The 17293-nt window shown below is 31.4% G+C and overlaps 2 protein-coding genes across 2 annotated transcripts; one reads left to right on the forward strand and one right to left on the reverse strand.

Moving 5' to 3' along the window:
• Positions 1-2497: 2497 nt before the first annotated feature.
• LOC11428816 (synaptotagmin-5) lies at positions 2498-8580 on the reverse strand. The gene is made up of 13 exons (XM_024777648.2): positions 8466-8580; positions 8195-8308; positions 8053-8103; positions 7816-7936; positions 6800-6927; positions 6071-6172; positions 5687-5761; positions 4701-4780; positions 3995-4145; positions 3683-3913; positions 3256-3564; positions 3046-3159; positions 2498-2724 (listed from the first exon to the last, which is right to left on the reverse strand). Exons 1-13 carry the CDS (start codon positions 8568-8570, stop codon positions 2578-2580), a joined length of 1728 nt encoding a protein of 575 aa, XP_024633416.1. The 5' UTR covers positions 8571-8580; the 3' UTR covers positions 2498-2577.
• A 3043-nt stretch (positions 8581-11623) lies between these two features.
• On the forward strand, positions 11624-16128 carry LOC11431957 (probable glycosyltransferase At5g25310). The gene is made up of 4 exons (XM_024779178.2): positions 11624-11977; positions 12140-12333; positions 14484-14835; positions 15158-16128. Exons 1-4 carry the CDS (start codon positions 11747-11749, stop codon positions 15824-15826), a joined length of 1446 nt encoding a protein of 481 aa, XP_024634946.1. The 5' UTR covers positions 11624-11746; the 3' UTR covers positions 15827-16128.
• The last annotated feature ends 1165 nt before the right edge of the window (positions 16129-17293 follow it).

Raw genomic sequence — 17293 nt, forward strand, 5'->3', positions numbered from 1 at the left:
AAAATTCATTAAACTACTTAGACCAAAAAAAAGTCATCATAATTAATTGAGATAGGAGACCTAGTCAATCATATATAATTTATTTGGTTTTTAAAATTTGTTATAAAACTGAAATTTAGAGGAGGTTAGAAACCTCCACAAATTTAACTAAGTTTTTAGAGATCTAAAACCCCTACAAATTTCAATTATTTTGCAACATACCCTCTATAATATATTTTTTTGAGTTAACTTTTAGAGTTACGCACATGATTCATTGTGATGTACTAACACTAAAACTTTTTAAGCTAACATTGCCTGAAAATTAAACTCAATTTTAGTCTTATAATTCTTTTTAAGAAGTGTATACATCTCAAATAAAATACGAATATGAACGTATGAGACAAGTAAATGTTGTTTTGTATAATTACCAAGAGAGGGCCAAAACTAATTTTGAGGAAATTTTCATAAAGAACATTAGTTAATGACTTTCTTCATTCCTAATTATAAGCCTCATTTGAAAGAAAAATGCGTCCATAAATATACGCTTCTATACAAGTTATTATGTGGATTTATTATTTAATTTCTTTTCAAACATACTTCCTATTATTACTATTAATTAGTTTATTTTAAAAGACAAAAAGAGGACTTTTTGGAATGAAAAGAGCGTCCTTGAAGAAATTTTAAATGAAATAAACGATGACTTTTTTGACATTCATTGCTGATTTTCATGTTAATGGTAAACTAGTCAAATGATCAAATAATTCATTCTTCTTATTCTGACAAACGATAATCCTTAATATAGGAAACTACTAGTTGAACAATTTTTTACCAATCTCCTTGGTTCGGGTGCATGTACACAATTTTGTCTAAAATTATGTCAAATAATTTAAAGGTTTTGGGCAAAGGGATATCGGAACTCTATGGTGGGATTTAATATAGGAAAGTAAAGTTGTTTCCTACTATGGGAAAATTAATTTAAACGGTTAGATTAAGTATAGAACATAGTCTTATCATACACTCTCAACACCAAATTTTTTTGTCACTATCTTCCACAACCATCACTCTCCTTCATCCCTACCAACCCATCACCATCATAACCATCGTGATTTTTCTTAAATTTCCAACTCTTCTCCACCATCATTTCAATGTCATATCTAATCTTTCAACTTGAAATATAAAAACTCATTAGTCTCAAAAATCAAACAATTTAAACAAAATCAGATCACCAAAACAAAAATATGTCTAGATTATAAGTGTGATAGTTATTTCTTGCCTTGAACTAGCCTAAAGATTAAAAAGAAAAAAATCTTTTTTTTTAATCTGGAAAACGAAAATGGATATGAGAGAACAAATATTGACGAGTTTTTTCAATCAGGAAACAACAACACACCAGCAACATTCATCTCTCACACGTCCAATTTATTCAATTCCCATAACAAATCAAATTACCTTATTTTACCTTCTATTATCGTGAGATTCAAGTGAGAAGAATAAAATCAAATCAAATTAAAAAAGATAAAATAACAAGAAAATTGAGTTATGAGAACAACAAGTAGTAAAATATAGGATTGGGATTTTGTTACAAAAAGAGAGACTGAAGAATAAGAAGATGATTGAGGAATTAAGAATTGCATAAAAGAGCTTCATATTTCATCTGTCAATTAGAGAGAGAAAAGTTATATATATAGAGATGGTTGGTTGTCGTGAGGTCACAGAGAGCTTTAGAAGAATTAGAAAAGTAACGAGAGTTGGGAATTTAAGAAAAATCACGATGGTTATGATGGTGTTGATGGTTATGGGTTGGTGGAGATGAAGGAGAGTGATGGTTGTGGAAGATAGTGATAAAAAATTCCGGTGTTGAGAGTGTATGATAAGACTATGTTTTATACTTAATCTAACCGTTTAAATTAGCTTTCTCATGGTGGGAGACAACTTTGCTTTCCCATACTAAACCCCACCTCACTAAGGGGAGTGACAATTTGGAAGGTGCTTTGATAGCTAATGAAATAGAGGATGGTTGAAAGAAACTAAAAAAAGAAGCTCTTAAGTTCAACGTGCATTTTGAATACAGCTTATGATTGATGGACTAGAACTACTTGAATTTTTTACAAATGAAGACCCAATTAAGTGGAGTAAATGGGTGAATGAGTGATTTAGGTTTGCGCCAATACTGATTTTGAGTCAAGATCTTTTCGATTTATAAAAATAAATAGAGTATAAAAAGGTTGTGAGTTTTATCATTGAGTGGATCCATCATCTTTAATTATTTTTTTTACTTTTTATGTGTCTTTATTTCTCCAAATGAAACAAATGGAGAAAAACATAAATGAAGATGATCTTGACTCCGTTGAATGGATCCCACCATATCATTAATTGTTTTTTTACTTTTTATCCAAATGTAACAAATAGAGAAAGACATAAATGAAGATGATCTTAACTCCTAGAACGATTTGGGTTGAACGATAGATTTTGATTAACGTAGATCAATCATATTGTACCATTTTTAAACAAATTTTAAATTAAATAATTTTAAAAAAAAAATATTAACAATCATTTTTATAGAAATAAATCCAGTCAAATGTGTATGTAAGAAGTCTATTAAGGTTCCCGATACTTGTGTTGTGGAGTCCATCTTAGATGCAAATTAATCTTTCCGGATTTAGCATCATCCAAAATAAATGTTTCGTCGTATTCCCCTTCCAATATGACCTTGGTTAGTGTCATGATCACTTTTCCCATTTTTTCCTACAAAAGAAAAAGGAAAACACTGAATTTCATCCGAGGAACATTGTTGAATTGATAATAAAAAAGTTTCACAGTCGTCGTCTAGCTAATTCAGAGTATTTGAAATTGAATGATTTAAAAATAATATAAATAAATAAAATGGCTATCAATAAGAAACATAGCTCCACATGATATACAACGAGAGAGAGTTAAAAGGAAATGAAAGGAACACGTAGCTCGCTGAAGAGTGGGTTAGAGGGAGGTGGGAAGTTAGGATATCAGGTTTCAATTCATAAAACAAACAAACTTTCAAGTAGACGACAAGTTTAAGAGGTGTGTTACCTTTCCAAAGGTGTCATGATCCCATAGTTCAACAATTAGCATGTCGTGTAATCCATCCTCCACAACGAAGTCAAATGTTTGATTCCATACTGGATTTAGAGTTTCATTTACAACCTGAGAATACATTAATTATTATTATTGTTTAATAATCAATCTATTGAAACTATATATAGTATTTAAAAACCCAATAACATCATAAGTCTTACTTACTCGGGTCTTTTGTTTCTTTTCTGATTTTTTCAATGCAAGGACAACAAATGGGTCAGCCTTGCCCATAAAATCTACTATTGGTAAGTCTTCAGCTGAAATTACAGTGACCGATAGAACTCCTCTTACAATCACGTTGCTTTTCCTCCGTGATGATGATGATGATGATGATATTGAGTTATCTTCTTCCTCTCCATCACTAGCTCCATTCTTCAGTGTCTTCTCAAACGTTGTTAGTGAGTAATCACGGACAAAAGGGCTCTTAAAAGTGTTCTCAACTCCATATGGGCAATACAATAGCTCCAAGTGTACCTATATATATATATATATGTGTGTGTGGGTTCATAACAAGATGGAACAAAGTTCAATATTAGAATGTCGTGATAACATAAAGCAGACAAACTCTTCACAAACTATGTGAATATATTACCTCACCCCTATATTTGTTATCTTTGTGGATCTCTAAATCTTTAACCAATTTCAACCATACATCCTTAACTTTACCAGGCTCAAGTTCCTTTAGGGAAACTTGGGCACAACCAATAAGCTCAGCTGCTTGAATGCCTTCATCATCAAAGATTCTTATGGTCAAGTGTTGTGTTGATTCGTCTTCAATAATGAATTCAAAGTGCTCATTCCATATTGGGTTCAACTGGTTGTTCTGAGCATGACCAATAATTATATTATGATTTGCAACCACACACACACACAATGATAAAGAAACAAATAAATAGGGACTTACAATTATTTTACTGGTTTTGGTTTTGTCACGGAGTGGGCGTACAAATACCACAGCAAAAGGATCAGATTTTCCAATTATATCTTTATTTGATAAGTTCTTTGCCTGCACTAGTTTTACATCTAGTGTTCCAACGGGTTTCAATTCTAGGTTACTGTCAGATGAAAAATAATAAAATTAAAATGTGATGAAAAAGACAATTTGGCCGAAAAAAATAATATTCAAAACATGTAGAAATGACAATGATTTATAATTCCAAAATAAAATGCAATACGATCAATACATGCCAACAACCAAGATAGCAATCAACTCTCTCAGAAAATTGAAGATTCATCAACATGAATTTGTGATTAAAGCCCAAACTAATAATATATAATAATAATAATAAAAAATTACATAAATTGTAAATCACAAGTCTCTCTATGATACCTTTCACTAGTGATAACACTTGAGGTTAATTCCAACTAGAAAGATGGGTAAGTTAAAGGTCAGCTTAGATTCAAGCCCAACCATAAAGAAAATTGGGAAATGCTAAAAATATTAATTGTTGATTCCAAAAAAAAAATTGTACTTAACAGAACTTTTAACTTGAAAGTTTTAAAATACATACACCAATCAAACTTTTAAGGTTCCTACAACATAACTTAGCAAGAAAGAAAATAATCTCGTATTGCTTTTCAGAAGATAGTAAGAATGAAATTTTTTATACCTATAATCTCCTGGTATAATTGGTATGACTTTACGTACTGGCCAAGTTATAGAGTCTTCAATGGCATCTCGAATTGTTTCCTGAATAAATAAAAGAGCAGTCTGTTACATAGGTACAGTGTTGTATGAGTTGAAAATAAATTGACAATAACACCCATACGAGAAACTTATGTAGTTGATTGCACTTATTCATGATTCAAACGACAATGTACAAAAACTTTACGCTCTTTTTTGAGTATCCTCTAACAATATTTATGATCTTCAGAAGATTAGGGAAAACGAAGTAGAGAAGCACCCTTTAAAACCTTGGATATGTAATTAGTATTTTCAATGGTAAAAAATAGCATAGGACAATAAAATTTGTGAAACCATAAAACTTATCTACTGCCTAATCATTATTCTATAACACAACTCTGAAATTTTGTCTACAGGCGAAGATTATGTATGTTTTTTCCCATTTTATATTTTAACATATCCATGTATATAAAATTTCCAAATGCATCATGAAATCCTTTCAGTTTAACGCTTGTATCGGAATAGTTCTTTTAGTTTTTTATTTTATTTTTAAAATTGATCTTTTATGTCAATTAAAGTGAACAAGTTAGTTGGTTAATATTTTATTTTTTATTTTTGCAACAAGTTGATCCTTTTTTCTTCTAACTTTGTTGAAAAGTGCTTAAGCAATCATTTAACATTGAGGTAGAAGGTCTAAAAACCGTTTATAACACCAAACATAATTATCTAACTTAACAATTCACATAAGCATTTTTTAATTGAGTTTGATGGAAAGAGGGGTAATGGTGCATGATTTTTATGACTTAAAGGATTAGGTGCATACTTTAACTAATATAAAGAACTAATTTGAAATTATAAAAACTGAATGGACTAATCTAATACAAATATTAAATTTAAAGGACCTCATGATACATTTGACCAAATAAAATCAAAGGAGTAACAAAATTGTCTTTCAAAATAATTTTCTTGTACCTCAATAGCTTCAGATACCCCTGGTAAGGTTGAAATATCACCACCAACAACCTTAAGAGTAAAATCCAAAGCTTTCTGTTCGTAAAACAAACAAAAACAAAAATCGAAGTAGTTAAATTTTTTAACTATGCAAGTTTTTTAACACATTCTCATTGACATTATATTATAACTAGCCAACTGAAATCTGCATTATGTGCCAACATTCATCAAAGTTAGTTTTATTTTGGTTACTTGGTTACTAGACATCAAAGAGTAGAGCTATCATGAAATAACATCAAATTTTTTTTTTGTTCATTCAACATTTTGAAACACTTATTAGACAAATAACTTTTAAAATATTTTCTTTTCTAATACGAGGATAAAATACAAGACAATATAAATCACCTTTTTTCTTAGAGAAAAACATACGGCTCCAAAAGCAGGGAATTCAGCTACAAGAGGTTTGAAGATCAACCTGAAAACCCCAGTGAATCCAATATTTTTTACCTATATAAACAAGTTACAATGAAATAGAAATAATAGAATGGTAAAGGTTGTTAAAATTTAAAATTGAGGGTTAAATAATTTTTTGGTCCCTATAAATATTTCAAATTTCATTTTTAATCCCTCTAAATTTTCATCAAGTTTTGGTCCCCATATATATGTTTTTCGTTACGGTTTTTAGTCATTGCTTTTAAGGAAACTGATATATATATATATATATATATCCTTTAAAACTTTGAATTATTTTTTGCAATTATGTTTAGTATATTATAGAAATATATTTTTCAAATGTATAAATTTGTCTAATAAGGAATAAATTGAATATAAATTTTAATTTTTTAACGCTTTAGTAACATTTATATTTAGTTCATATTTTTTTTAAAAATTCGAAATTTTGTGTAAAAGATTGATATGATACTCTATAAAAAAAATCATTGAAAAATATGAACGGTACATCTGAGTTTACTTAAAAATAGAGACTAAAAGTTACAACGAAAAATATTTGGGGGACAAAAACTTGCTAATTTTTTTTATGGATTAAAAATGAAATTTGAAATACTTACAGGGTCCAAAAATTATTTAACCTTAAAATTAATGCTTTGAGTCATCCAACAAGTATTTGTGAGTTACCTGCACAGGTAATACAATACCAACTTTGGTTTTAATGGCAAGAACAATATCCGGGTTACCATCCCACTGCAAGTCAAACTCCATTGTTGCTCCATTGGGCCCACTATCCTCTTCAATAATCGAAATTCCTATATATAGAACAATCACTTTGTTCACATAGGTTATGACTAACTAGCACTGTTTCATAAATCGAGTGTTAACTCGTAAACTCGTCCGAGTTTACGTTTTTAGGTGGCAAAAACGTATAAATTTGAAAATAAACTCGATTTTTGGTGAAATCGGAAAGTTTGACGAGTTTGACCGAATTAACACGTGTTAAATTCGGTAAACTCGTGTAAACTCGTCCGAGTTTACCTTTGATTTTTTTTATTTTGGTTTTTTTTTTCTCTCATTTTCTTTCAAAATCCAATTCTTTTTTCAATCCCAAAGTGCTCTGAAATGTTGTCTTTACGGTTAACATAACTCGTTTTTCCCATGCTTATTATTGATTGATTTGAAATCATTCAAATATATTACTTGCTCAAGTATTTAAATGAGAAAATTGAACAATTAAAGTTAAAGTTACAACTGAAGATGAAACAAAGTTTAAATGTACCGATAATTTTTGTTTTTTATTGTTAGAGTTTATTATTTAAATGTGGTTAATTGATTATATTTTGTTTAAATATTAGCTTACATATGTTATATATATGATAAATTTTATATAATTTAATTTTAGATAAACTCGTACAAGTTTACGATTCGAGTTTACATAACTAAAACGAGTTGAGGTAAACTCTTGAATTATAAGACTACGAGAAATCTAGAGCATAAGCACGAGCAAAATCATCCATTTTTTGTAATGCCTTTTACATAAACCAATGACAATGACAACGAGTACCGCATGAAATTATCAATCAAATAAATATAATGTTTTATACTCATAATTAGTCATATCACAAAAGACAAGACTCAAATTTCACAATAACAATAATAATAATAATAATAATAATAATAATAATAATAATATATCTAACCTGTAAATTGTGGAGCTACATTACCGAGTGTAAACGTTGAAAATGTGAGAGAAGACAAAACCACTGGCCTATACTGTTCAAGAATTGGTTCGACGTTGCTTTTTACCAATTCTGTCGCTGCCTACATATATTTTCATATTGCAATATTGTATTAGAAAAAACACTATATCCATATAGCCTCACAAAAAATGTATATACCAAAACTTGATAAAAAAAAAAAATACTAAAGTAAATTACCTCATTGACAAATGGCCAAATCTTTTCTAAATGGCTATTAAGCCAATTTAACTGTATTATGAAACATATTAATATTAGAATCTATAACAAATTTTATTTTGGAGGTTCTACAAGGAAAAGTTAAAACATAAAAGGAGAAAACTGAACTAAACTTTTGTCTTTGAGTAAATACCACCCATGATGGATAAAAATTTGGAGGTAGAAGTTTTCTCGAATCCTCCACTGTCATCCTCGCAAACTTTGCTATTGTCTTTGCCTATAATAGATTCATAAAAAACACACCCCGAACACGTAAGTTAATAAAATTATAACAAGAAGTATCATAGAAAATGATTCATATTATTACTATGAAATGAAATAGAGGAAGGAGTTAAAATCAATTAAATTAATGTAGTAAGTTTTAGAAGATATACCAAATCTGTGCGACGCTTGGATCGAGTACTTTCTTGACGAGCGAAAGCGACAACCAATATCATACCAATCATAATACCAATGATCATGCCGCTGATGAATCCCATTTTTACAGTAAAAATTAATTGATATATGGAAAATCCAAGAAGATGATCACAAAACGTAAATTTGTTCCTTCTTTATTATTATCATTGTTTAGCTCAATCATTGTTTTCATACCATGTTTGTTGGAATACACAAACTTTCATTGGTCACTCAAATGGAGAGAGAGATGTGGGAGAGAGATTATTGTTGAGTTAGTTACATTGTACATAGAAGATGTGTCCACACGAGTAATTACTCAAGAGATAACCACATGTTTACGTGTAGGGGTGGGCATGTTTATGTGTGTTTATTGATTTCTTTAATTATTTTATAAAAATAATATTGTTATTATAAATATTGAATAATGCAAACATTCACCGATTATTGACGGATAAACCAATTTAGTTGTTGGAATGGGGTACTTCATACCTTTACCTTCCTAAATTTGTCTATTTGATGTACAACCAAATAACGCCTCGTCATAATATAACTATGGTATTCTTTTGATTTCATGTTTACTAAACTCTTCTACGTGATCCATGTTTTATTACAAAATATAACAATCTTTCAAAAAAATATTACAAAATAGATCAAAGAGAGTGAGGTTCATATCCGCACACAATTTTTTTTTATTTAAAATTAAATTGAAAGAAACATAAAAATATTATCAATAATATATAGAGATAATTTATATGCATTGATGGTGTAAATTTTGTAGACAAACATCTAATTAAAATCAATGTTCCACAAATCGCGTGTCAACTCGGCGAGTTTACCGAGTTTACGTGTTTAGGTGCTAAAAACGTGTTAACTCGGAGGTAAACTCGATTTCTGGTAAAATCGAAAAGTTTGACGAGTTTGACCGAGTTAACACTCAGTAAACTCGTGTGAAATCGGGCGAGTTTACCGTTTTTGCGAGTTTACTCCTGTATTTTTTTTTCTTCAAAAATGGCCCATTGTTTTTGGCCCATTTTTTTCAAGCCCAAATGAAAACATATTTACTTTCTAGCTTACAACACGTTTCAGCTTACTGAAGTGAAACATTTCATATCATTTTCTTTGAGTTTTCAAGAACAGGGGAGCGAATGAAACATTAGGTTTCCGAAGATGAAGATATAGATGAGAATGGTGTTATGAAACTTTAGAAGATTGACCTTTCGAAGAAATTACTTAGTTTGTTTTTTGGATAGTTTTATTCTCAAGTTTATAAACTTGTGAAACTTTATTTTTGGGATGGGTAGACTTTAGAGACTTATGAAACCTATGCTTTTGTGTGTTAATTTTTCTATTTTGATACTAAGTTAAGCATACCACTTTTTTATGGTGGTTTGGTATACTTTGCATTTATAAGTAAGTCTATATTTTTCATTATTGATCTTTTTACAGTATTATATTAGCTTACATATGTATGCATATAATAAATTGTATAAAATTTTAATTTTAGGTAAACTCGTACGAGTTTACGATTCGAGTTTACGAGTCGAGTTTACCTAGGTAAAACGAGTTGAGGTAAACTCTCGAGTTGCAAAACCTTGATTAAAATCGTATCATTGTGCAACTTTCAAATATTGATTCTTAAAATACATTTACAAAAATCTAAATGGTGTGATTTGATTCGATGTCATGCTTCTTCGTTTAGAGGGATGCCACTTTATGTATGACTCAAATCCCTTTTTATGTAGGAAGACCATTTTTTTTTATTCGTTTAGAGGTAAGACATTTCTTGCATGACTCATATCCTTTTTTATATATGGAGAGAATTTATTGTTCAGTTTGTGCCCCTTCATTTAAAGGGGTCACATTTCTTGTAGGGCTTGGATCCCTTTTAATGTTGGGGGAGCTTTTGGCCTTATTACAAAATATGTTTTACTATAATCTGAGTAAAAGTTCTCTGCTTAAATTATCCAGCATCTAGGCTCCTGATATGAGCTATACGGGCCTTTCCTTTTCAAGTATAACTTGCTAGTTTGTGATGGTCTAGTTATCCTTTTCAAAACCATATCATTATTTTGCATCCTTCTCAGCATTAACTTTGAGTTGTATTTTTTTGGAAGCTTTAAGCTTTGTGGCATACTTCTTGATGTTAGCCGCATCTCTTACTTCCTCCAGAACTTGTAGATTATCTAACAAAATGAGGTTGTTATCATCCTCGGAGAACATGCTCTCTGCTTCATGTGGGAACATCAATTTCGACGACAATCATCACATCAACTCCAAATACCAATTTGTTGGTAGTCTCTCTAGTGGAGTGGTAAGACCACAAAACTTGATGTAACTCCTCCGCCTATAAGCATGTGGCAATCAGGGCTCTACTTACATACTAATTAAAGATCCAAACATCCACCACCATAGGATCGTCCTTATGAGGGACAATCCCTTCTTGATATTTGATCGAGAAGGTGATATCAATGATCAAATTCAAACACCAAAAAGATGTATGTACCTGATTAACCTACGGACGTACCTTCTTAGAGTAGAGCTAGACTCTTCACCACTAGCAAAACCCCTAGCAATGGTGTTGAAAGCGTGTCTCACCGAAGTTTCTACGTATTTGCACTTGTCGAGGAAACTTATTGCTTGCCATTTGAATCATCGCCATCCTTTCTTCACGTTTGCCACTGGATGTGGATCGTATCATATGTTCTCAAATGATGAGAAATCAGTGAGAAGATTCTTTCTCTTCCCACATACGGTGCCAAATGTTCCTTCTAGATGACACCTAGTGTTCCGGCCTTTCTTCATTAACAAATCAGGAAACAAAAGATATGAGTGTGTTTTATTAAAGAAGCTAAAACTTAAAAGTAATAATTAAGAAAAAAAAATAATCACATGGATTGCCGTTGCCGTTTATAGAGATATACCAAGACATTGAATTTCTTCCTTATTCCGTGCAAAACTTCCCTGTTTTGGGCGGGAAATCAAGTTAATACCTTTTTCGTTTTCGATCATGATCCTCACGCGGTTAAGAGAGTCATTTCAATTACATTCACAGGGTCAAAATAGTCATTAGAGTTTACACTCGTTCAAATATTGACGACGGTGCCCCCCTCCATATACAATGATTCGATAACAAAAAAGTTTCTAAACAGAAAGATATGATAACATCTATATCTCCATCACTATACCATAGCTCATATTCACTTCATCTCTCTCTTTCTCTTTCTCTCTCCACATAGAAAATTCAAAAAGAAGATAGAAAATGGAGATTCATCATCATCGACATTTTTTTTCTGCAATTTTGTTAATCCTCTTTCTAGCTTCATTCACTGTTGTTTTTATACTGCTTCCTTCGAATTTGATGAGCTTCATCAACAAATTTGAGTCCTCATTTTCAGCTTCACTTCATCACTTACAAACGAAGGTTTCAGGCGAGAACGATTACCTCCTTGCCGTTGAATTCGCCGATGGTCGTTCGAACGGCACTGTAACGGTAATTTCTCTACATTCAATTTCAATTATCGATCGATCAGTATCATTAGTTTAATTTAATCTTTTTATATTTTTCAATCACTGATTATGCATTTGTGAGTTTATGAATTGATTTTTAGAATAAGTGATTAATTCAGCATGATTATGTTGTTGTTATTGTTAGTTACCGAAGGAAGTGAAGAAGGTGAAGAGCAGAGAAAAGAAGCGAGAAGAAGGACTTGCTGGAGCGAGAAGTGCAATGCGAAAAGCTGCATTAGGAAATCGTAGAAGCAATCTCACTCGGTCGTCAACACCGTACAACGACGACGGTTACATTCCCACTGGAGCTGTTTATCATAACTCGCGCTTATTTTATCAGTATATATCATCCTCTTTCATCTTTTTTCTCGTTTTCATTAATTTCTTCTTAAGTTCCTTCAAAATTGAATTTCTTTATTTATTTTTTTTATCAAGTAGTCTAGTGGCTAGAATTCAGCTTTCTCAAGGTGAATAAGTGGAGTGTCTGGGTTCGAACCCCAGCCTTTACATATAATTATGCATGTCCCTGTCAACTGAACTATGCTCACGGGAACTCAAAATTGAATTTCTTCTTAATAACAATGATAATAATAATCTAGAAAAAACTAACCAAAAAAAAACAATAATAATAATAATAAAGCAATTTCTATGATACACTCGATTATTAATTATACGTTTTATATTTATGGTTAAGATTTAAGAGGTTGCTACGAGAAGAATGAACACTAGAGGAAGTATTAAATGAGATTTTGCTCTGTTAAAATTTTGATTTATTTTTACATTTAGTACATTTGTAATTGTTGAATAGAAATTGGATTGTTTAGACTTAAATATAAATTTTAACCTTTTTAAAAATAAAAAATACACAGTTTAAAATTTGAGTCGTGTCGATCTCAATCCAACGAATACACAATACACTTAATTCATGAATACGTCAAAATTGGAGAATAGAAAAACGTGGTCCAAAGAAGTATAGTAGACAGTAGTACACTCGTATTTTTCTGCTATTAATATGGGAAATAATATCAAACATCAAAGCGTGAAAAGCTTATTCAGAGCTTTGCTTATAAGTCACAGTTACTATCGCACTTTGATGAGATATAATTTTCTTTTTCTTGCAATATACGATAGCCAAACTAGGGGTGGGCTTCCTTGGGGTGACTGAGTGGGCTAGCATTCATTTGCATGCTTTCAGAGTTCTACATAGTACATACTCATTGTAATGATAAAAACTTGCGCGGAAAAATATGCTATGCACTACTTTATCGTGATCATTAGTAGTTGTGTTATACCCCCAAAAAGTATGTTGAATTCTTGACATTAATTTGTCCACATCGAATCCCTAATATTGAAAATTATGGAGTAATTAGCAATTAAGTTTACGGCTGTATTAGGCATGCATGATGGCGTGTGATCTGATTATACCCACTAATTTCAGCAAGTAACATTCCATACCTTTTAATTTTATGCATGAATTTGTTTGTAGGTTATACAACTCTTTTGACCAGGAGGAATTTTAATTCCTTACGTACGCTTTCATTTGCCACATGCACTTCATGTATAAAAAATATGGTTGGAAGATATAACACCATTTATACATTTGTCATTCCCTTAAACAATAATCTTTTAGTAACAATTTTAATAAGGATTTGATTTATGTAGAATTGTTTGTGTTGAGATTAACTTAAAAGTCGTATAATCTAGTAATTTGTGATCATTGGACTGTATGTGTGTGTGTGTATATATCAAAGTTTAACTTGTTGTATAGCTTAATGCTATCATAAGTATTAATCAAAGAACACGTGAACTATGTATGAGTTGTTTATAATTTTCTAAAAAAATTATGATTTAGGAATAACTTATAAAACAAGTTAAAAATATATACACATCTTGTTTCATACTCCATCTTGAGTTGTTTCCAACTTTCTATAATTACATATATAAATATAATAATTATTGTGTGTGGACACATTTGTGCATATGATTTGGACACACACTAAAGAGAATAAAAGTAGGAAAACAAATAATTAAACATGTATTTTTAAATAATTAAATTATGTGTATTTTTTTTTTTTGTGTGGCCAAATGAAGAGTCCAAATGTATCCACATAAGATCTTAAATACACATCTAGAAAATAATTTATGTTTAATATTTTTTTTAAAAGTACGTAAGTGTTTATAAAATGGAACGGGCTTAAGTAGAATTTGTGTTTTCTTTTATGTAGTACATTATGGAATCATTTACTGTTGAATTTAAGAGCCACTTTGGAAGAATATATGTGAATATTAAGCACCCGAGCCTTCACGCACTAAAATATTACGATGTCACAGGTCTAAATGAGTTCTCAATTGCTATACTCGAAGCCCTGACGTAGGACCACATGTTCCATCATTCTGCTAGAAAATTTCAGTTTTCTTGGAAAAAGGGTATGCAACAGTTAATACATTTCTTATATCGCTAATTACAGCGCTCATTCTTACTATTACAGGAGCTACTTGGAGATGGAGAAGATATTCAAGGTGTATGTATACCCAGATGGGGACCTACCTATTGTTCATGATGGCCCATGTAAGGACATATACTCCACCGAAGGAAGGTTCCTCCATGAAATGGAACGTGGGGTTGGGAAGTTTAGAACCAATGATCCCAATGCAGCTCATGTTTACTTTCTACCATTCAGTGTGACATGGATGGTCAAATACCTCTATACACCATCCTCTTACGACATCACTCCTTTAACGCAGTTTGTCTCTGATTATGTAAGAGTGGTATCAATGAGGTACCCCTTCTGGAACAGAACTCATGGTGCTGACCACTTCATGCTTGCTTGCCATGATTGGGTAATTTGTTAATTCCTTTTTCCACACTTCACATTTATTGTTCCATCCATTTTATGAATAGTTTCACTTTTCGCTAATGACACACAATTGATGCCAACTTTGCCCACATTTAGTTCTCCCAGTTATTATGGATTTGGCCAATCTTTAGTTTTTGTATGTTCCATTAAAGTAAAAAAATTAATAGTTGATATCGTAACATTTGTTATGCATATACATTTAATATCAATTATTGATTTATTTATCAAACTTTTATATTATTTACTTGACCTAAAGTGGTCCCAATGTGAATTTCAAGCCTTTTGTTTCCTTTAAATATATGCAGGGTCCACATGCATCAAAGGGTAATCCTTTCCTCTACAATACCTCCATTCGTGTCTTGTGCAATGCCAACACTTCTGAAGGTTTCAATCCTCTAAAGGATGTATCTTTACCAGAAATTCATCTCTATGGAGGTGAAGTATCTCCTAAACTCCTTTCACTTCCACCTGAGAACGCCCCACGCCGGTATCTTGCCTTCTTTGCAGGTGGTATGCATGGCCCAATTCGCCCAATTCTTCTCCAACACTGGAAAAACAGAGACAAAGATATTCTTGTCAATGAGTATCTCCCTAAAGGCATAGACTACTATTCCATAATGCTAAGCTCCAAGTTCTGTCTTTGTCCAAGTGGTTTTGAAGTGGCTAGCCCAAGAATTGTGGAATCAATTTATGCAGAATGTGTGCCTGTGATTCTATCAAATTATTATGTGTTGCCCTTCAGTGATGTGCTGCAATGGGAGGCATTTTCAGTGCAGGTGGATGTTTCAGATATTCCTAGGTTGAAAGAGATTCTTAGTGCTATTCCAGAGAGTAAGTATAAGAAGCTCAAGCAAGGGGTAAGGGCTGTGAGGAGACATTTTACTCTGAATCAGCCGGCTAAAAGATTTGATGTTTTTCACATGATTTTGCACTCAATATGGCTGAGAAGATTGAATATAAAACTGATTAGTTAATCTATACTAAGCATAATAGAGTATACCATACACTAGTATAGTGATTTTTTTTATTTGTAACTTTGGCTTCCAATAGGAATAGGAACTCAAATATTGGTAACAATTAGTGACAGAATCACAGAAAGGGGGCTAAAGATCCAAAGAACTAAGGCATTATTCACCCTTGTTCATCCAGAGTAACATGTCATTGGGAAAACTTTTTCTTTTTGTTGGTACAATTTCATAGGAAGTTAGTCTCACTGAATATTATGCAATAGACATTTTTTTTTTTTTCTGTTAAAAAGAAGGCAAAATTGCACCAAGGACTTGTATCTTGATTTTCATGTTCATGCAGTCACTTATCTCTGTCTCAGGTTAGTGTTGGTACATTTCAAAATGTTTACCCCGTTTGACCTGCCTTCATTCTCTGTCAACTTATTTTACGGATTTGCATATATGAAAATCAAAAGATATATTACAAAGAAATGAAAAATATCGTCACATTACCCCGTTGAGAAATCTTAAATAATCATGTTTTTTAATGATAAATGTTAATATGCCTATTGTTATTTTAGTATTTTCACCCACCACATTTTGCTCGCGCTCTGCATGCGTGACTTAAGTCACACACCACTGAGCCTCTGCGCGAGTTAACTCGCGCAAGTTGGCCGGTGGTAAAAACTGAAGCACAAACGTTTCTAGGACGGTAATCAATGCTTTTGATTGGTTTTTACACATTTTTTTTAAGTTTTTCACACGTTTTTGGACCTCATTAAGTGTTATCTACCTTACACCACCTATAAAAATCCTCACACACTTCCTCTTTTCCTCACATTTTCTCCTCCCACTCTCTCCCCCTCTTTCTCTTCTTCTTCTTTATTTATATAGTCTCTAGGGTCTTTATACCCCTTTAGGTAAATACTGGTGGCTTTTGGGGAAAGTAGTGGTCCGTTAGGTTGGGGAAAAAGACATCATCCCTTGAGGTAAAATAAGGTTTGCTTCCTTTTACTCCCAAAATCTTTTTACCATGGGTAAAAAGAATCATCATGGGGTATAAAAGGAACCAAATTTAAATTTAACTCAAGGGGTCTTAATGTCGTTTTCCCCAACAGGACTGATCACTATTTTCCCCAAGAGTTATTGGTATATACCGAAGAGGGTAAAATATATGTATTAATTACTGTAATGTTTGAATCATATTAATAAAATGAGTTATATTTATTAATTTTGTTTTTTATTTGTATTTATTTTTGCATTTATTTGATGTTTATGATTATGCATTGAATTAATAAATATTGAATAAATAAAATCAATTTTATTTTCTAATTTTGTATTTAATTAATAAATAAATTAGAATAAAAATTAAATTAGAATAAAGTGACCAAATAATTTAGAATAAAGTAAATAAAATATTTTAGAATAAAAAAAAAAATAGACACGTTGCACTTGCGCAACGCTACTTAACTTGCGCACTAGGTTTACACTTGC

Source organism: Medicago truncatula, chromosome 3, assembly GCF_003473485.1.
Source record: "Medicago truncatula cultivar Jemalong A17 chromosome 3, MtrunA17r5.0-ANR, whole genome shotgun sequence".
NCBI classification, from domain to species: domain Eukaryota; kingdom Viridiplantae; phylum Streptophyta; class Magnoliopsida; order Fabales; family Fabaceae; genus Medicago; species Medicago truncatula.